Source organism: Mirounga leonina, unplaced genomic scaffold (assembly GCF_011800145.1).
Source record: "Mirounga leonina isolate KUSES-001 unplaced genomic scaffold, KU_Mleo_1.0 Mir_204, whole genome shotgun sequence".
Taxonomy (NCBI): Eukaryota; Metazoa; Chordata; class Mammalia; order Carnivora; family Phocidae; genus Mirounga; species Mirounga leonina.
The window spans coordinates 14,140,633-14,163,319 of record NW_023270513.1 but is presented as its reverse complement, the minus strand read 5'-3'; the positions used below and the strand labels follow the sequence as shown (position 1 = coordinate 14,163,319).

Genomic DNA, 22,687 nt, shown 5'->3' with positions numbered 1-22,687 from the left:
TAAAATGTTATCATTATTTCTTTTGTAATTTACTTAATATAAATAACATGTTAATTTTGAGTATAATTAAGTGTAAGCTTCTATTAAAATCATCTAAAGCTTTCTCGGGGCGCCTGAGTGGCTCAGTTGTTAAGCGTCTGCCTTCGGCTCAGGCCATGATCCCAGGGTCCTAGGATTGAGCCCCACATCGGGCTCTCTGCTCAGCGGGAAGCCTGCTTCTCCTTCTCCCACTCCCCCTACTTGTGTTCCCTCTCTCGCTGTGTCTCTCTCTGTCAAATGAATAAATAAAATCTTTAAAAAAAAATTAAAAAACAATATATTCATCTAAAGCTTTCTCTACAGATCATATGTACTAAGAGGCATAGTATTTATGTTACTAGTTTATAAAAGATGAAGTGTAGGAAAATACAAAAGGCAGTGGGGAAGGGTATATTTGAGAATTAATAAATTAACAGGGAAATACTATGCCCCACACCATAGGAGGCAGAAAAAAATGTATGTGTGTGCATGTGCACATATGTAGATGTGTAGCCAACATAAACACATAGATACATATATATAGGATTATTGTCAAATATTTACCTTCCCAATTTAAAAAAAAAGAATCAGGAAATATACTTTTTATGGAAAGACAGTAAAAATATATAACAATTGATGCTAATGTCATCTAAATTGGTCAGTCACCTTCAGTGGGTAGAAAGGGAAATCTGAAGTTTTGGAGAATAAGGGACCTAGAATCACTTGTAAGGATTTGATTTAGGTTTTTTTTTAAGATTTTTATTTATTTGAGACAGCGAGAGAGAGAGAGTGCACACAAGCACAGGGAACAGCAGGTAGAGGGAGAGGGAAAAGCAGGCTCCCTGCTGAGCAGGGAGCCCAATGAGGGGCTGGATCCCAGGACCCTGGGATCATGACCTGAGCCAAAGGCAGACGCTTAACCAACTAAGCCACCCAGGTGCCCCAGAATTTGATTTAGTTTATAGCCTGAGTTATCTGAACTTAAAGTACATTTGCTGTGCGATGGTTTAGGTACTCATTGGTGTCAGTTAAATTATATGAGTGATGATAAACACTAACTGTATAAATTTATCTCTTTAATGTTTTCATATATAGGATTTTGGGGGCTGTGGTTGCCTATTCCAGTGTGATGCTGGGAGCTGTGTTTTTTTGTGGTCGGCTGTTTTTATTTATTTATTTATTTTAGATAGTGGAGAGTTGTAGAGATTGCTCTGTGATGCATAGATTCTTTAAGCAGTATTCTTTAAATTTGAACTTAGGAATTGCCTATTTTGCCTGATGCTGTTTTGTTATTGACTGATTTAGACAGCTAATCCACTTCATATCACTTATCGTAGCTTTGAAATTTCATGGTCATCTGATCACTTTTCTTCAGTTAAAACAGGCAAAATGAAGTAAATTGTTTCCCACACTCTTGATATAGATATAGATATAAGTAGATAGATACATCTAGCTTATGATTAACAAAGCTAAATTATAGTTAGTATAATTTTAATATATCCAGATTAGTAATAATGATTTTTTCCATTTCTCAAGACAGTGTTCATATTTGGTAATCATTAAGTAACAGGTCAGTGATAAGAGATATATGATATCATATTTCACCACCTAGTCCCCTATTTCTCCCAACAATGTCCAGATTAGAAAAAAAAGATGTTATGATTCTTCTTTAGTAGATTACTGACATGAATTGATTATTTTATGTTCTCAAAATAAGTAGAGGTGTCTTATATTGGTAGTTTATAATCCATTCATATTTACTTTTAAAGTTTGTATGGAATGGCTATTACTACCTCAAATAAAATACACATTTTTAATGCTACCGATGTTTTAGGAATTTCAAAAGAAGAATCATTGAACTATTAGATTTTTGTTCACTACATTAGTACAACATCAGTAACATGTTTAGTCTCTAAACTGATACATATTTTTATTACCCAGAAATATAAAGGTTACATTTAACTGAAAATGTACATAAAAAACTGATTTACTGATATTTTGAAGCCCTACATATCTAATTTTAGAAACCACTCTTGACATATGTCTGTCTTAATAATCCTTTAAGAAATATTCTATTACAAGTGCGTTTTACTTAAACTCATGTGTAGCTATATGTAGGAAGTCCCTTAAGTTGGGGTGCCTGCTTCTCATAGGGTGGATTTTTCCTTCCTTTACTTCTCTTTCCATTCTGGACATTTATCCTTGCTGTGCTTCAATATTTTTCTTCCCTTGCAAAGTTGGTCCTTACTTCTGCTTTTTATTCATTTAGCATTTTTAAAAAAATTTGAACCCTTGGAAGTTAAGGTGGCAGAGTAGTAGGGGGACCCTATGCTTGCCTCATCCCTGAACACAGCTAGATAAATATCAAATCATTCTGAGCATCCAGGAAATCGATCTGAGGACTGAGAAGATAATCTGCCGAACTAGAAAGAGAAAAGAGGCCACATTGTGGAGGGTATGAAATGTTCAGATGTGATTTGGGGGAGAAAAGAATCATGGTGCTACAGAAGGAAGGGACCCTGATCAGGGAGAGGGGAAAGAGAGAGAGAGAGAGAGAACACAAATGCAGGGCATTGCTTAAAAAAACACTCACCTGAAACAATTGATGGGGAAAACAAGAGGGGCTGATTATTGCAAATTTTTACAAGCAGTGGAGCTCTAAGTCTGAAGTTTTAGAAGTCTATGCCATCACCAGTGTGGAGCCTGGTGGGCATAGAGGTGCTCCTGTGGAGAAGGAGAGGAGAGGCCCAGTGGTGGACAGTGTGGTCTGAGGATCCTCTAAGTCACACTAGGAGGGACAGTTCCCATTCTTTGAATGCATTTAGGAGAGGTGTCACTGCCTCTCCAGGGACAGAGGAGTCCGTGGGCACCATTGAGCTGGTCTGTTCATTAGTATAGGAACAGAGACACCTACTGAGGGCAGCTAACCTGGATGCTGGCTTTTTTCTGTGCTTTACCATAAACTCTAAGCCCCTACATGTTCCTGTGACTGACCTTCTGGAAAAAACCCACACCAGCCACAGTTCAGTGAGACGATCCTCCAGAGGATCAGCATGGGTCCATGCAGTGCCATGTCCCTAAAATTTGAAGTTTTGAAACCCAGCTGGCATGCCTGAGATAAAACACAGGAGCTTTGTGCCACCTGGTGTGCAGAAGGCTCAGACACAGATGGTAAAGATAGGGATCTGAGGGATGCCTGGGACAGACTAGGGGAGATTGTTTGCTCTTCTGAGAGGGCTTCCTGAATAGCTGTGGGCATGAAATCCCCTCTTCAGGGATGAGAGCCGGCTGATAAAATTTTTACCCCTGCCCATCAGCAAGGATGGACTTTAGTGAGCAGCACAATGCCCAGGGTGGAACCTTGCCCACTTACACCAGGTGCTTTTTTTTTTTTTTTTTGGTTACAGTGGGGCAAGTGTCCCTGTGACTCAGAGCATCAGCAGGCCCCTCCCCCAGATGACCAGCACAAACTGCCCCATTGCACCAAGTCTACTGACCACAGAGAGCTGCAAAGCTGTAGCTCTAGGAGAAATAGGATCTAGCCTCTTTTAACAAGTAGACTAAAACACACCTATTTTAAACTTGCTACACAGTGGACAAGGTCCAAGCACTCCCCACTGCAGACAAGGAGAAATTCTGCAGGGGAATGACCTGAGGAAAAGAGCAGCCAAAACACAACAGCAGAGTGCACACAGCATACACCAGAAACAATTCCAGAAGAACCAGGTCCTGGACAGTATACGACCTCTTCTTAATATAGCCATTACTCTCAGGAGCAGGAAACATAACAGACTTTCCTAACACAGAGAAGACAGAGAGCTACACAAAATGTCAAAATGGAGGAATTCACCCAAAAAGAAAGAACAAGAAGTCAAGGATAGGGATCTCATCAAAACAGATATAAGTAATATGCCTGAACCAGAATTTAAAACAACAGTCAGAAAGATACTAGCTTGGCTAGAGAAAAACACCAGGAGTCCCTCACCACAGACATAAAAGACCTAAAACCTAGTCTAGCCAAAAAAAAAAGGTATAATGGAGATGTGAAGCTGACTGGATGTAATGCCCACAAGTAGGGAACAAGCAGAAGAACAAATAAGTGATAAAGAAGATAAAATTGTGGAAAATAATGAAGCTGAAAAGAAGAGGGAAATAAAAATATTGGATCACTAATGTACACTTAGGGAACTCAGCAACTATATGAAGCATAATAACATTCATATCATAGGAGGCCCAGAAGAAGAAGAATGAAAAATGGGCAGAAGGTTTATTTGAGGAAATTAGAGCTGAAAACTTCCCTAATCTTGGGAAGGAAACAGATATCCCAATCCAGAGGCACAGAGAACTCCCATCAAAATCAACAAAACAAACTAACACTAAGATATATCATAGTTAAATTTGCAAAATACAGCGATAAAGGTAAAATCCTAAAAGGAACTAGACAAAAAAGACATCCCTAACGTACAAGGGAAGACAAATAAGGTTAGCAGCAGATCTCTCCACAGAAACATGATAGGCCAGGAGAGAGTAGCATGATAGATTCAACGTGCTGAATGGGAAAAAAAAAAATATGCAGCCGAGAATACTTTATCCAGCAAGGCTGCCATTCAGAAAAGAAGGAAATATAAACAGTTTCCCAGATAAAAAACTAAAGGAGTTCATGACCACTAAACCAGCCCTGCAGGAAACTCCCAAACTCTTTCTTTGAGGCCAGCATTACCTTGATTCCAAAACTAGGCAAAGATCCCACTAAAGGGATTTATAGGACAATATCCCTGATGTACATGGATGCAAAAATTCTGAACAAGATACTCACAAATTGAATCTAACAGTACATTAAAAGAATTATTTGCTGCAATCAAGTGATATCTATATCTGGCTGCAAGGTGGTTCAGTATTCACAAATCAATCAATGTGATACACCACATTAAGAAAAGAAAGGACAAGAACCATATGATCCTCTCAATAGATACAGAAAAAAACATTTGATAAAATATAGCATTCATTCTTGATAAAAAAACTTCAATGAATTAGGGGAATAGGTAATATACCTCAACATCCTAAAGGTCATATATTAAAGACACACAGGTAATATCATTGTCAGTGGTGAAAAACTGAGAGCATTTCCACTACGATCAGGAACAACACTAGGATGTCCACTCTCACCATTGTTATTTAACATAGTACTGGAAGTCCTAGCCTCAGCAATCAGACAACAAAAAGGAATAAAAGGCACTCAAATCAGCAAGGAAAAGTCAAACTTCCACTCTTTGCAGATGACAATACTTTATGTAGAAAACCCCCAAGACTCCATCAAAAAATTGTTAGAACTGATATATGAATTCATCAAAGTCACAGGATAGAAAATCAAGTACATTTGCATTCCTATACACCAATAATGAAGAAGCAGAAAGAGAAATCAAGGAATTGATCTCATTTACAATTGCACCAAAAACCATAAGATACCAAAGAATAAACCTAACCAAAGAGGTAAAAGAAAGGTACTCTGAAAACCATAAAACTCTAATGAAAAAATTGAAGATGACACAAAGAAATGGAAAGACATTCCATGCTCATTCGTTGGAAGAACAAACATTGTTAAAATGTCTATACTACCCAAAGCAATCTACACATTTAATACAATCCCTATCAAAATACCACCAGGATTTTCACAGAGCTGAAACAATCTTGAAATTTGTATGGAACAGGAAAAGCCCCTGAATAGCCAGAGGAATGTCGAAAAAGAAAACCAAAGCTGGGGCATCACAATGCCTGACTTCAAGCTATATTACAAAGCTGTCATCATCAAGACTGTCTGGTACTGGGACAAATAAAGACACATAGATCAATGGAACAGAACAGAAAACCCAGAAGTGCACCCACAACTATATGGTCAATTAATCTTCGACAAAGCAGGAAAGAATATCCAATGGGAAAAAGACAGTCTCTTCAACAAATTGTGTTGGGAAAATTGGACAGCCACATTCAGAAGAATGAAACTATACCACTTTCTTACACCATACAAAAAATAAATTCAAAATTTATGAAAGATGAAAGACCTTAATGTGAGACAGGATACCACAAAAATCCTGAAGAAGAACACAGGCAGTAACCTCTTTGACATTAGCTATATCAGCTTCTTACTGGACATTTCTCTTGAGGAAAGGGAAAGAAAAGTAAAAATGAACTATTGGGACTTCATCAAGATAAAACTTCTGCACAGTGAAGGAAACTAAAAGGCAGCCTACAGAATGGGGGAAGATATTTGCAAATGACATATCTGATAAAGGGTTATTATCCAAAATCTATAAAGAAATTATCACACTCTGGGGCACCTGGGTGGCTCATTTGGTTGAGCAACTGCCTTCGGCTCAGGTCATGATCCCGGGGTCCTGGGATTGAGCCCCGCATCGGGCTCCCTGCTCGGCAGGAAGCCTGCTTCTCCCTCTCCCACTCCCCCTCCTTGTGTTCCCTCTCTCGCTGTCTCTCTCTCTCTCTCTGTCAAATAAATAAATAAAATCTTAAAAAAAAAAAAAAAGAAATTATCACACTCAACATCCAAACAGCAAATAATGCAGTTAAGAAATGGGCAGAAGACATACATGAATAGACTTTTTTCCAAAGACATACAGATGTCTAATAGACAGATGAAAAGTTGCTCAACATCACTCATCATCAGGGAAAGACAAATCAAAACTACAATGAGATACCACCTCACACCTGTCAGAATGGCTAAAATTAACAACACAGGGAAAAAACAAATGTTGATGAGAATGTGGAGAAAGCGCAACCCTCTTATACTGTTGGTGGGAATGCAACCTGGTGCAGCCACTCTGGAAAACAGTACAGAGGTTCCTCAAAAATTTAAAAATATAACTGTCCTATGACCCAGCAATCACACTATTAGGTATTTATGCAAAAGATACAAAAATGCTGATTCTGCAGGGCACATGTACCCCAATGTTTACAGCAGCATTATCAACAATAGGCAAATTGTGGAAAGAACCTGTGTGCCCATCAACTGATTAATGAATAAAGATGTTGTATATATATACAATGAAGATTACTCAGCTATAAAATGAATGAAGCTTGACATTTGCAATGACATTGATGGTGGTAGAGTGTATTATGCTAAGTGAAAACAGAAAGATATACCATATGATTTCACTCATCTGTGGAATTTAAGAAACAAAACAGGTGAATATAGAAGTGGAAGAAAAAAAATGGAGGCAGATCATAAGAGACTCAACTATAGAGAACAAACTGAAGGTTGATGGAGGGAGGTGGGCAGGGCAATGAGCTAAATGGGTGATGGGTATTGAGGAGGGCACTTGTGATGAGCACTGGGTATTATATGTAAGTGAAGAATCATTAAATTCTAATCCTGAAACCATTATTACAATATATGCTAACTAACTAGAATTTAAAGAAAAACTTGAAAAAATATAATGCAGTATAAAAATAGTGATAATGTGATAAAGGGAAAATTTCTGCAAAAGAAAAAATTCAAACCCTTGTCCTATAGATATGCAAAACTCTTTGATAAACAGTTATTGTTCATCTAAATATTGATGCCTAACCAACAGAAGGTGTAGTTATGCTATACCACAAGGGATGCAAAGATAAATAGTATAAATAATTCAATAACTTCAATTTTTATAGACATTTTGTGGTTTTCAAAATTCTCAGTTGACTCTGTCACCCAGATCTGAAATAGATAGGGTCGGTTTTATTGCCATTTTATAGATGAGGGAACTAAAGAGCTGATCCTAGTAAATAGAATAATCCAAGCCACGTGGGAACTAGCTTGCCACCCTTGTTTGGTTTTCAGTCAGGACAAATCGATACTATTTTCCTAACCTAAATATTCTGTAATTACTTTCCAATATGTACATTATTTGAGGTGTTTTGTTCACCCTAGTTGTGTCTTGACATCTACATTATTATTACTATTAACGCTCTTTCAAAGTAGGCTGATACTTAGCTTGATTTTCAATGACCCTAGATTATTCACTGCATGAGAAGAGTACATCAAGCTGTTTCCCAGATCTTTTCATGTATATTTTAACAAATCCACAACTAAATCCTCTTGGAATTTCTGGGTTATCAAACTGGCCTATCTACCCAGAAATATAGCAAATGTTTGAACAGATGGATATTGCATTATTACATAAAACTGAAACAATTATGCTTTAAAATTTCTCTTCTTTATTTTCATTTTTATTTTAATTCCAGTATAGTTAACATACAGTGTTATATTAGTTTCAAGTATATAATATAGTGATTCAACAATTCCATACATCACCCAGTGCTCATCATGACAAGTGCACTCTTTTATCCCTATTATCTATTTCATTTATGCCCCACCACCTTCCCTCCTATAACCAGTTTATTCTGAATAATTAAGAGTCTGTTTCTTGGCTTCTCTCTCTCTCTCTCTCTCTCCCCTCCTTCCGTCTCTCTCTCTCTCTCTCTCTTTTCTCCTTTGCTCATTTCTTTTGTTTCTTAAATTCTACATATCAGCGAAATCATATGATATTTGTCTTTCTCTGACTTACTTCACTTAGCATTATACTCTGTAGGTCCATCCCTCTTATTTTGTTTTGACCTGTTTTCTGGAGGTATCTATGTTCAGTACCATAGTCCTAGGAAGTAGTCATAATAGCATTATATAGTATGATTTCCTAATGGATTGTCTTCAGCTTCTCTTTCTCATTAACAGGTGATTTCAAATCAGTTAATCAAAAGATTGAAGCATTAGTGTATTTGGCAGTATGTTTTGAACTCTATCAGTATATTTTCCCAATGTTATAGCCTTGTTGGGCCCCTGAATTAAAAAGATGATCACAGAGTGTAGAGGTCAGAGCATACTATTTTAGTTGTGATTGAGCCTTCATAATTTTTATATTTATCAACAATTACTATGATATTCCAAAAAAACCCACTAACTCACAATCATCCTTGTCTCAGATTTGTCATATGGTGTTGAACAGTGGTTCCTATTTCAAAGTTATTAGATTTTAATTTCACAGTAGCAACTTTCTTTACAGAGATCAACTATGATCAGGTACTATGTATAAGTTTGCTAGGGCTGCCATAGCTAGGTACCACAGACTAAGTAACTTAAACAACAAATTTATTTTCTCACAATTCTGGAGGCTAGCATTTCAAGATCAAGATGTTGGCAAAGTTGGTTTCTTCTGAGGCCTCTTGCCTTGGCTTGTAGATGGTTGTCTTCTCCCTGTGCTTTCACATGCTTTTTCTTCTGTGTGTATCTATGTCTTAATCTCCTCTTCTTGTAAGAACAGCAGTCATATTTGATAAGGGCCCATCCTAATGACCTTATTTTACCTGAATTACCTTTTTTAAGGCCCTGTCTCCGAATAGTTACATTCTGAGGTACTGGGGGTTGCACATGAATTTTGAGGGGAAACAGTTCAGCCCATTAACATATTGTGTACCTTTTTGTTTCATTAAGGGAAGTGATATATCTGACAAAATTTGTTATCCTCAAGTCCAAATTTTATCTCTGTATCCCCAGTGGGTAGCGCAGTGCCTAATACATAGCATGTGCTCCATGAATGCTGTTGATTTTTCTGAATGAGTGAATAATTAAAGATAAAAGGCGGTATATATGGGAAGATTATGTAATATATCACAACTTTATTATACCAGGATAGAGAAAATTTTTTGAAGATGATTCACTCTTAGGAGAAAACAAATGGATTGCTGATAGGTACATTACTATCTTATTTCAGGCTAGAATGCTGCCAGTCTAAAGCTTTGGAATGTTGCAGAACCAGAAGAAAGTGAAGTAGAGGAAGGAAGGAGGGCTGCAGTTGACAGAAAAAAATGTTTTAATAGTAAACATCAATAAGTATAGCCTTGGAGAAGCTGAGAAATGTTAGTCAATAGACAAGAATGGGCTGGGGAGAAGATGAAATAAGAAAGACCAATATTGGAAATGATGACACAGAGAGTATCAGATAATTTGGCAGTTAAAAAAAAAAAAAAGAGCACATGCAAATTATAAAACACTTCTGTAATAAGTAGCTGTGTGTATGTGTGTGTGTGTATTTGTGTAGATATCTATATTTATATACCTATATAACTGTATCTTAGAAGCACCTAAATAGTACTGTTCAATCCTGAGCATGTATCAGAATCATCTGGGGAGGTTTTAAAAAATGCTAGGTCTCACCCTAGTTCTACTGAACCATAATCTTTGAGGGTGGGATTCAAACATATATATTAAATAAATATTTATTTTACTAGTGATTTTTATTTGCAGCTAGGGCATTGTAAACTACTGTTTACTTAAAGGTAAACTGGCCATAATTTAGTAATGTAATGCATAGTAGTTGTTTGCTTAGGACCATATGTTTTTAATAGAGAAGACAGATGACCAATCAGTAAGTTCATATCAGCATTTTTTAAAAGTACAGATTCTGGAGTCATTATGCCCTTCATTTATGTTAAGTACAACACAGTGTAATAAAAATACTGACCATGAATAATCTGGAAAAATGTTTATATTCCTCACACTCTAAGGAAAAAAAAATGCTTATTTCATTAAATTTGGAAATAAAGTCAGTTCTGTTCAAAACTGACACAATTCCATTATCCAGAATGAATTCCTGTTTCCCTATTTCCTTTATATATTAAAAAAATCATTCTGGATAAGTATTTTTCTCCTTTTTTTCAAGGCATTTAAAAATAATTTTGAGAGTTTTTTTTTTTTTACTAGTTAATTTATCTTTAAAATCTTTCTTTTTACAATTGAGAATAAGCTGATGGTTGCCAGAGGGAAGGGAAACTGGAAGATGGGCAAAATGGATGAAGTGAATTGGTAGATACAGGCTTCCAGTTACAGAATGAATAAGTCAAGGGAATAAGAGCTACAGCATTAGGGAATATAATCACTGGTATCGTAATAGCGTTGTATGGTGACAGATAGTAGCTACACTTGTGATGAGCATAGGATATCATATAGGATGGTTGAATCACTACCTTGTACACCTGAAAGTAATGTAAATTGTATGTCAACTATACTAAAAAATAATAAATACTATATATTATAGTGAATATACCAGTAGCCCATAATTTATATATACATATTTATATATATTTAATAATTTATATATACATAAATTAAAACAAGTATTGTATGGTATTATATGGTATTATTATACCATAATGAATACCAAATTATTATTATACCATAATAAATACCAAATAAATAAAAACAAATATTATTGTATGGTATTGTATGGTATTATTATACCATAATATATACTATATATATGTATATATATATATATATATATATATAGTGAATATACCAGTAGCCCATAATTTATATGTGTGTGTGTATATATATATATATATATATATATATATATATATATAAATTAAAACAAGTTTTCCTTCATTGCCTTTTTATGAAATTACATCAATTTCTATGGCTGTCTGCTCCCATAAAATCAAACAAGTATTGTGGTAAGCCTTAGGAATGCAGAGATGAATGTGATAATACCTGCATTCGGGAAGCTCACAGTCTAGTGGGAGAGAAAGACAAGTTAATGAGTTATTAGGACACAGTGTAACAATATTTTATGGGGGCAATCCACTGGGAAAAGTGGTCTTTTCTAATCTAGTAGTATTTTCATGTTGGAAACTTTTTATGGTAATGCTGCCAAAAATTGAAAGGTATGTTATATTTTTGAAAGATGGGCATCTGTGGATTTTAATTAAGAGAAGAGGCATTGGGCAGACACTTTCATTTGGAAGACATTCTTAGGTTTGGTGAAACTAACTAGAGTATAGTTGTTTCCTTGGTGATAGTAACTAGAATAGAGTACAGTTGTTTCCTAGCTCTGAACATTTTTAAAAACCTAATGTCATCATGACCCATGTTTATAATGATGATCTTAAATGGCAGAAACTAAAGTACTTACACGTAAAAATGCTGTACTGTGTTCAACATAGAATCACAGACTTGTGGAGAACCTTAAAGACCCATCTGATATAACCTGTTTGTCATGTGAGAACAGTGAAGAATAGTTTGTGATTTAGCCAAGGCTGCTTATCTTATGTATGGCAGAGCTAGGAGCAAAACTTAGTCTACTGACTCTTCTACTAGTGTTCTTTCAGGTGGAGAAAAATTCCAATACGTGTTTTTATTATATGCTCTGAAGACCAGTAGTATATTCATAGTATGTGGTGAAAACTCAGTTAACCATAAGATTAAGAGTATACAGTGATATTGCTTTTGTTATACACATATTCTATTGCAAAGGTGCATACAGATATGCTGTGCTTTAATCCCAGAATGGTAGCTACAAAGCATATGTATTTCCATTAAAAAAAGTTTTTGACTTTTTTTGGGAAAGTTACTCTCATATCTACTTAGGAGTCTGCGGAAATACTATTTTATTTTATTTTATTTTTTATTTTTATTTTTTTAAAGATTTTATTTATTTATTTGACAGAGAGAGACACAGTGAGAGAGGGAACACAAGCAGGGGGAGTAGGAGAGGGAGGAGCAGGCTTCCTGTGGAGCAGGGAGCCCGATGTGGGACTTGATCCCAGGACCCTGAGATCATGACCTGAGCCGAAGGCAGACGCTTAACGACTGAGCCACCCAGGCACCCCCTGAAATACTATTTTAATGTAAAACAAACATCCATGGACATACTTTTAGAGCTGATTCGTCATTTCTGGCCTATTAGTGATTACAGATACCTAAAGCTAAAATTCCTTTGCCTACCCTCATGAGAGAGTGAATGTTTGACTATTTGTGTAACATGGAAGTTATTTTAGCTGCCATGAAGTCTAGTTTACTTGGGATTCTGCTCACGCCCACTTGGGCCATAGTCACTATTTATTAATCAATCAATTAATGCATGAATTGATTGAGAATATTTTTTGCCATCCAGACCAGAATTTAATATGGTGTTCTGGAAAGCTACCAAGACTTCTAGACATTGTGATTAACTGGTCATGTGAACTTAAACTCTGTGGGCCTCAGTTATTTCCTCTATAGTTAGAATGTTAGATACTATATCCCAGCTCTTGTTATTTTGTGATATGTAATTCATTTGAGGTTTTTTTCATCCTAGCTACTGTGCTTCTCTAGGGACTAGAATTACACCTCACTTGAGTATAATCTTCACAACTGAATAGAGTCCTACATCAAAAAGCAGGAACACTCCCTGGGTGGCTTCTTTTCTGCCTGACCCAGGTTGTAGGAAATCTGGCATATAATTTATATGCAAAGTTTCAATAAAAATAGGGTCATGGCCTGGAAACATGTGTTTGGGCTTTGTAGATTTTGTTTGCCTATAGCCAGTTTTTCTTTTCAATGATGTAGCTAGTTGGACATTTAAACATTTATATATCACTACTTAAAAGGCTACTGAAATTCCATTTCAGAGAACTTTTGAAGCTTACATATTTTGCCATGCCCTATAATTTACAAGGTTTTATCTGTCTCTTGACTTTCTCTTCAGCCACCTCATAATTCATACTCCAGGGAGGGTCTTTTGTTTTGTTTTTTTAAGTAGGCTCTACACCCAATGTGGGCCTTGAACTCATGACCCTGAGATCAAATCACATGCTTTACAAACATTAAGAATTGCATGCTCAACCGACTGAGCCGGTCAGGCACCCCTCCAGTGAGGGCCTTAAAACTGTTAGTTGTTGATGTTTTTCTTTTGTCACTACCTAGTTGGAAGGGAATCCTGAAGCATAGATTTTATGTGCTTATATTTACATGCAATTATATAATAGGGGTGGTGGTGTATCTCTATGTGTTAGAAAATAGGGAAGTGAATATACTAGTAGCCCATAAAACCCTGTGTTAAGGTGAAAGAGTTCGATAGTTAATTTCTGTTGTGATTTCTGGTTCTAAATTGAGCTAATCATTAGATGTTGCAACTGGATTTGAGTGTTGTTTGGATTTCTTTTTACAGGATGAAGATGTTGTTAAAGAAATCCCTATTACTCATCATGTTAAGGAAGGATATGAGAAGGCCGATCCTGCACAGTTTGAGTTGCTCAAGGTTCTTGGTCAGGGATCCTTTGGAAAGGTAATAAATGCTTTATTCCACATTTTTTTCTCTTCTGAACATTTAGCCAAAATAATATACATATAGATAGAAATTTGGAAAATATGCCATTTCTAAATTTGTCAAAGGATACACACAAAGGTAACTCTCTAATTTTACTCTTTTTATTTCTGTTGTACTTTTAGTCCCATTTCTTTATACTTATGTATAATAATCAGTGTTTCCCAGTACCATGGGCTCACTCATTTTTTAGGACAAATTATAGCATGCTATTTATTAACTGCCTAAATCAAAGTAGTTTGATTTTTTTTTAAAGTCTTCCTTTTTTCTCTATTCATATGCTGGCATGATCACAGCTTGCTCTTTCCTAGTGATTTTATCTATATTCCTTAGCTCTATCACAAATGTCAGAATGTATTACCAATTCATATATGAGTGCATGAATTCACCTATTATCTGTTAAAGCAGTATGTATATAAATTACAGCAGGGGCAGGTACTGGGTGACATATGGATGATGTGAAACTCCTGCCTTCAAGGAGCTTAAATTTCAAGGGAGAGAGCAAAATTGAGAAAGATTAACTCTGAAATCACTGAAACTGTTTATTAAGCGCTTACTGCCATAAGATTCTCAGAAGTGTGTAGGTCTGGTTCTTGACATTTGTACAGCTAATAACATCCAAGACATGAAAGTTACTGTACACACACAGTAATTAACAGCCCTTAAGAAAACAACAACAGCAACAACAATGTAAGGGGAGAAAGATAAAGTGAAGCTACTAATTTGAGGGTGTCTGATATTTAGTTTCAAAAGGGAAAAGTGGGGTAACTGAATGGTGATTATTATGATCTGAATCATTTTAAAAGAAAGATATTTATTGAACACCCAGTATGTGCACATTTATAAAAGCAGTATTAGTGAATATAAAATTGACATTGTCTTAAAGTAATCTGATATCTATGTGGTATAGAATGTAACATATTAAATACAGAGAAATGTTTTCAGGTCACAACAAAGACAAACTGTGGTAGATTATGGTTTGATAGTAAATTAGTACAGAGGTATATGAAGACAAGGAGATAAGACCTGAATACTTGTACTGGGGAGAATAAAACTTTAAAAGATTGTGTGTGGGGGGTGTGCTTATAGAACTGACCTGTAGAGTAGGCATGTGCATTCTGCATACCTTTATGTTTTTTTTAAATTTCTTAAAGTACATTATTCTCTTAATTATTTTACATTGTATTTTTATGATGTTAATTTTAGAGGAAGAGATGCAGTTCTTTTATATCCCAAATGTATAAATGCTTAAATATCAACTTTAATATTTCACCAGGCAAACATTTTAAGCCATTAAAATCATTGCTTTTTCATTTGATGTATATATCTATTCATATGTATATTTATTTATATCCAGCTTTGCTCCAGAAATGATTTAAGGTTTTCATAGATGAATATGAAATAAAATAAAGTTAAAAATAAGTTGAGATGATTACAGCAGGAAAGATTAGATGAAGCCAGTGATATAATCTTGTTGTTTACAAATGACATAAAAGCCTATGAGTCTCCTAGAAGTGGGAACAAAATGAAGACTTAAAATTTCTGGCAGCCATTATAAAAAAGTTGATACTTTTAATTGCATAATTATGGCAGTATCTTTAAGGTTGTAAACAGATCTAACAGACCAGAAAATTTTTTTTTCTCATGGGGATTCATAGAATACAATATAACATAATGTAATGTCTTCAATAACATCTTCACATTAAATATAGCAACATGTGGACAAGTTGTCAATGTAGTCCTTAAATTCAGGAAATACTCAGCTTTGTGCAGGAACTTCAGTTTAACAAGGATATCAAAGAAGACTTTTTAAAATTTGTAATACTAAAATACAAAGTAATGATCTTCATGCAATTCATCAACCAAAGAAATATTAAGGAGGTGGCTTATTTTTTTTTCCCCTAGGATGTGAACCTACATGCTTGTCAGTACTACAACATTTGCATGGACATTGGGTAGATGTGACTTGTTATATGCTGAACCTATGCAGGAATTTGGCCAAAGCTGCAAATCAAAGTGTAGGAGAAATTCCAAGAAACTTTGGGCTACGGCCTTATTTAGTTGTCTGCAAAAGTTCCATTGTTAAAATGAAATAAATAGAGGGGCGCCTGGGTGGCTCAGATGGTTAAGCGTCTGCCTTCGGCTCAGGTCATGATCCCAGGGTCCTGGGATCGAGTCCCGCATCGGGCTCCCTGCTCCTTGGGAGCCTGTTTCTCCCTCTGCTTCTCTCTCTCTCTCTCTCTCTCTGTCTCTCATGAATAAATAAATAAAATCTTAAAAAAAAAAAAAAAATGAAATAAATAGAATTATGGCCTATATAAAGCCTTGCAATGAGATATTTTATAGCATATTTAATAGGGGAAAACACTATTAAAATCATTTTAAAGTTGTATTTCAAAGCAGCTTACATTATCTCATGAAATAAGCATATAAAATTCTGTACTGAACACACCAAGTATAATGCTATTAATGATCATTAATGTATGGATTGAAATGTAGTATACCAAACAGCTTACATTAATTATTTTAAAACACATCAAATAAAACACATGAAAATATGTCTGAAATTATCAGACTAGCTTTCCTTGTATTTCACATGCCAAGTAATATTTATACAACACATACCTTTTAACATTCGTGGATTATAATTTTTTTACTTATGTGATAATACAGTATAGGACTTAAAAATGAAATTTTTAAAAGATTTATTTATTTGAGAGAGAGAGAGCACATGCACGTGCATGCACACAAGTGGAGGGAGGGGAAGAGGGAGAGAATTTCAAGCAGACTCCCTGCTGACTGCAGAGCCAGACCCAGAGCTCGATCTCACCACCCATGAGATCATGACCTGAGCTGAAACCCAAGAGTCAGATGCTCAACTGAATGAGCCACCCAGCTGCCCCTAAAAATGAATTTTTGAAAATACTAGGCCCTTGCCCTCTTGAGTCATTTTCACGAGATAGTTTTATAAATGTTTACATCTTAAAATTTCTTACAGTTTTTTCTCTTCAATCAATGTTAAAGCTGTGTGATCTTTAAGTTCATGTGAACAAATACTTATGGAGTACTTATTAATGGAAAATATAGAAGTCCATGCGACCAAAAGAGGTATATTGGAGTAACTCACTCACTCATTTCTTTTCTGAACTGTTTCCAAGAACTGGATTAGTGTGACTGAAAAGAAACCTCTTTGAACAGGATAGATATGTTTTTAGATACAGTAGTTTGAAGCCATGCAACTTCTTCTGTAGTTGATCATGGGAAGAGAGCAGAGAGGATATTTTCTTATGCTAGTTCAGTCCATCTAAGATCTGAAAAGAACAAATCAGGTGATGAACAAATAAACAATTATTTCTCTAGACTATAAATGATGGCTTCTATTAGATGCCATATTAGGATACTAGTGAGTATTAGAAGAGCTAGGGAAAAAGTGATTGCTTTGTGCAAGTGTCTTCCTGAAAGTCTGGACCATTTTTTTTCTCTCTTCTTTGCTTCTTTTTGCCCTCTATATTCCATTCTTTTCATCCCTACTAAGGGCTATGTTTTAGAACAGTAGTTCTCAATGTGTGGTCTCTCTACTCTTGGGCATCCATAAGACACTTTCATGGGGTCCTCAAGGTCAAAACTATTTTATAATAATACTAAGATACTATTTGTAAAACTTCTGACACCTTGGCACAACCAAAGCAGTGACTACAAATTATGTCAGTAGTCATTGTACTCATTGCTACATACTTGGCAGTTTAAAAAAATGCAAGTTTTACTTCAAAATGTCCTTGAGGTGTTAACAATTATTAAATTTCTCAAATCCCAACCCTTGAGTACACTTCTTTTTAATGTTGTGTGATGAAATGAGAAGTACATATAAAGAACTTTAGCTGTATACCAGAAGCTGCATACCATCAAAACAAAGCACTTGTGTGATTTTTTGAATTGTAAGCTGAACTAGCCACTTTTTCCATAGAACACCATTTTACTTGAAAGAATGATTGAAAGGGAGCCTGGGTGGCTCAGTTGGTTAAGCGTCTGCCTTCGGCTCAGGTCATGATCTCAGGGTCCTGGGATTGAGTCCCACGATAGGCTCTCTGCTCAGTGGGGAGACTGCTTCTCTCTCTCTCACTCTCCCTTTATGCTCTTCCTCTCTCTCTCTCTCTCTCTCTCTCTCAAATAAGTAAAATCTTTAAAAAAAAGAATGACTGACAAACTATGGTTACTTAAACTTGGGTATTTGGTAGATGTTTCCTCAAAAATGAAGGGATCCTGTTATTTCATGGGAAACAACTGACAATATTTTTGTCAGTGATAAAATTTGAGCTTTGGAAAATTTTTATTTGACACTGTGAGCTTGACATCTTTTTTTTTTTTTTTAAGATTTTATTTATTTATTTGACAGAGAGAGACACAGCGAGAGAGGGGACACAAGCAGGGGGAGTGGGAGAGGGAGAAGCAGGCCTCCCGTGGAGCAGGGAGCCCGATGTGGGGCTCGATCCCAGGACCCTGAGATCATGACCTGAGCCGAAGGCAGACGCTTAACGACTGAGCCACCCAGGCACCCCGAGCTTGACATCTTAATATTCAAAAAACTTTTCCAATGAGATCACTGCTGTTCAACATTTGGAAGATTTGCATAACTCAGTGAAGCAATATTTTTGAGATTACCAACACATGATATCAAATCAGATAGTACAAAATCCATTCAAAGTGTAAGGTAGACCAATGGATTATTATGTAACAGAATATGGACAGTTAATTTATATGGTTTCAGATTCTCTATTGTAACAAACCTTTAAGAAACTGCCACTTTTTGAGTTCTTCTGTCATATCAAAGAAGAATAAACACAATTATATGAAAAAGCTATTAAAATAGTCCTCCCTTTTCTGTATACATATCTGTGTGAGGACTGATTTTCTTTCTCTACTTCAAGCGAAACAACTTAATTGCAACAGATTGAATGTAGAAGCAGATACAAGAATCCAACTCTTTTCTGTTAAGTCAGGTATTAGAGATTTGCAAAAATGTTTATTAATGTCACTTTTCACATTTTTTTTTTGCTTTGGAAAATATAGTTATCTTTAGAAAAATATTTATGTTCACATGTAACAAGTTTATTATTTTTAATGAATCAATACATAGATGTTTTTCTCTGTTTTAATTTCTTCTTTTTAAAAGATTTTATTTATTTATTTGAGAGAGAAAGTACAAGCTGGGGAGAGAGGCAGAGGGAGAGGGAGAAGCAGACTCCCTGCTGAGCAGGGAGCCTGATGTGGGGCTCCATCCCAGGAACCCGGGATCATGACCTGAGCCAAAGGCAGATGCTTAACCAACTGAGCCACCCAGGCCCCTCTCTGTTTTAATTTCTAATATGGTAAATATCAATATTTATTACCCACAAAAAACTCCAAAAACTCTTTGGAGTATTCACTAATTTTTAAGATTGTAAAAAATTCCTGAGACCAAAAGGATTGAGAACTGCTTTCCTTTATGAGTCTGATAAAAGTAGTTCTCCTCCTTGTGGTGGAGTCATCATTCATGAAATGACTTCACTCCTTTTATTGTTGTTATATTGGTCACATGATATTGATTAGGAAAAAGGAAACTGGGTATCTGAAACTTATGAGTCTGGTGCTTAGGGTTAATGCCATTTGTTTAGCTGAAGCTTTGTGTGTGTGTTGTGGCAATTCAATTAATCTGATTTTTTTCTTTTTTTAAAGTTTTTATTTTGATTCCAGTTAGTTAAAATATAGTGTAATATTAGATTCAATGTACAATGTAGTAATTCAACACTCCCTTACAATACCTGGTGCTCATTACAAGTGCACTCCTTAATCCCCATCACCTATTTTACCCATCCCCCCACCCACCTCGTCTCTGGTAACCATCAGTTTGTTCTCTATATTTAAGAGTCTGTTTCTTGGTTTGCCTCTCTTTTTTTTCCATTTGCTTGTTTATGTTGTTTCCTAAGTTCCATCTCTGAGTGAAGTCATATGCTATTTGTCTTTCTCTGACAGACTAATTTTACTAAGAATACTACTCTCTAGCTTCTTCCATGTCCTTGCAAATAGCAAGACTTCATTCTTTTTAATGGCTGCATAATATTCCATGGTGCGTGTGTGCATGTGTGTGTGTGTGTGTATCGAATCTTTTTTTTTTCACATCTAGGATTAGGGTTTGGTTTAGGGCCAGAATAAGGGTTAGGATTAGGGCCAGGATGAAGTTATGCACCTATTATCCTGCAGTTCAATGACCTCTCCAGAGAGGTAACTTTAGGGTTAATGTTAGGGCATGGTTGGGGTTAGTGTTTGGGTTAGTGTTACTTTAAGTAACTTTCATTTTTTATGATTTTTTTAAGATTTCATTTTTTATGGCTGAGTAATATTCCATTGTATCTATGAACCAAATTTTCTTTTTCCTCAGATCAAGGATTATGGTTCAGTTTAAGACTAATGTAAGGGCTAGGATTAGAGTTAGGCCTAGGGTGAGGGAATGTGCCTATTATCCTGCAGTTCAGAGACCTCTCCAGAGTGATCTGTTTAGGATTAGAGTTAGGGTTGGGGTTTAGTGGTTAGCAGTTAGGGGTTAGGGTTTCAGTTAGGATTAGATTTAGAGCTAGGGTTATGGTTAGAATGAGGCTATGTCCCTCCTTTCCTGCAGTTCAGATACCTCTCCAGAGGTTAGGTTTAAGGTTAGAACTAGTTTAGAGGTAGAGTTTAGTAGTAATTGGTAAGGGATAGAGTTAGTTATAGGCATAGGGCTAAGGTTAGGGTTAGGGTTTGTTTTGGCATCCTGCATTTCAGAGACCACTCCAGAGAAGAACCTCAAACTTCTTTAGGGGTGAGAATAACGAATAAACAAGGGTGCCATCCACGGAGTGAGGTAAAGAGGGGACTTGGTGTTCTAGATACTTTTTTAGTGGAAATTCAATTGGTCATTCTGTTTTTTGTTCCTTTTGGGTCTTTTTACCTCAAGTTTTTATTTAAATTCCTGTTAGTTAGCATACAGTGTGATATCAGTTTCAGGTGTAGAATTTACTGATTCAAACTTATATACAACACCCAGTGCTCAGCACAAGAAACGCCCTCCTTAATCCCTGTCACCTATTTAACCTATTCCCCTGTCCACCTCCCCTCTGGTAATCAGCACTTTGGTCTCTATTGTTTAAGAGTCTGTTTCTTGGTTTTTCTTTCTTTTTTCCCCTCTATTTCCATTTGTTTTATGTCTTAAATTCCACTTATGAGTGAAGTCATATGTTTTTTTCTTACTCTGACTAACTTACTTCGCTTAGCATAATACTCCCTAGCTCCATCCATGTCGTTGCAAATGGCCAGATTTCATTTGGTTTTATGGCTGAGTAATAATCCACTGTATGTACATACCACCTCTTCTTTATCCATTCATCAATTGATGGACATTTGGGCTCTTTCCTTAATTTGGCTATTGTTGATAGTGCTGCTATAAATATTGGGGCACATGTATCACTTCAAATCAGTACTTTTTTACCCTTTAGGTAAATACCTAGTAGTGCAATTGCTGGATCATTCTATTTTTAACTTTTAACTGGAGGTTCTATTTTTAACTTTTTGATGAATATCCATACTCTTTTTCAGATTGGCTGCTCCAGTTTGCATTCCCACCAACAGTGTAAGAGGGTTCCTCTTTCTCCAAATCCTTGACAACATCTGTTTCCTGTGTTGTTAATTTTAGCCAATCTGACTGGTGTGAGGGGATGTCTCATTGTAGTATTGATTTGTCTTTCCCTGATGATGAGTGATGTTGAGCATTTTTTCATGTATCTGTTGGCCATCTAGATATGTTTTTTGGAAAAATGTTTATTCATGTCTTCTGCCCGTTTCTTAACTGGATTATTTCTTTTTTGGGTGTTGATTTTTATAAGTTGGTTATATACTTTGGATACTATCCCTTACAAATATCTTCTCCATTTTATTGGTTGCCTCTTAGTTTTGTTGTTTCCTTCACTATGCAGAAACTTTTTATTTTGATGAAGTCTCAACAGTTTATTTTTGCTTTTGTTTCCCTTGCCTCAGGAGACATATCTAGTAAGAAGTTGCTATGGATAATGTCAAAGAGGTTACTGCCCATGTTCTCCTCTAGGATTTTGATGGTTTCCTGTCTCATATTTAGGTCTTTCATCCATTCTGAATTTATTTTTTTGTATGGTGTAAGAAAGTAGTCCAGTTTCATTCTTATGCATGCTACTGTCCAATTTTCCCAATACCATTTGTTGAAGAGATTGTCTTTTTTTTCCATTGGATATTCCTTCCTGATTTGTGGAAGATTAATTGATCATAGAGTTGTTGGTTCATTTCTGGATTTTCTATTCTGTTCCATTGATCTATGTCTCTGTTTTTATCCCAGTACCATACAGTCTTGATCGCTACAGCTTTGTAATGTAACTTGACAAAGTCCAGAATTGTGATGCCTCCAGCTTTGCTTTCCTTTTTCAAGATTCCTTTGGCTATTCAGGGTCTATTGTAGTTCCATACGAATTTTAGGACTGTTTGTTCTAACTTTGTGAAAAATG

At 35.8% G+C, this 22,687-nt stretch overlaps 1 protein-coding gene across 1 annotated transcript in view; it reads left to right on the top strand.

The window, feature by feature from the left end:
- Positions 1 to 22,687, top strand: part of RPS6KA6 (ribosomal protein S6 kinase A6) — a 195,025-nt gene that overhangs the window by 59,601 nt on the left and 112,737 nt on the right. Inside the window, exon 3 of the mRNA XM_035028805.1 lies at positions 13,992 to 14,108. Within this exon, the coding sequence (XP_034884696.1) occupies positions 13,992 to 14,108 (117 nt within the window). The remainder of the gene's footprint in view (positions 1 to 13,991; positions 14,109 to 22,687) is intronic.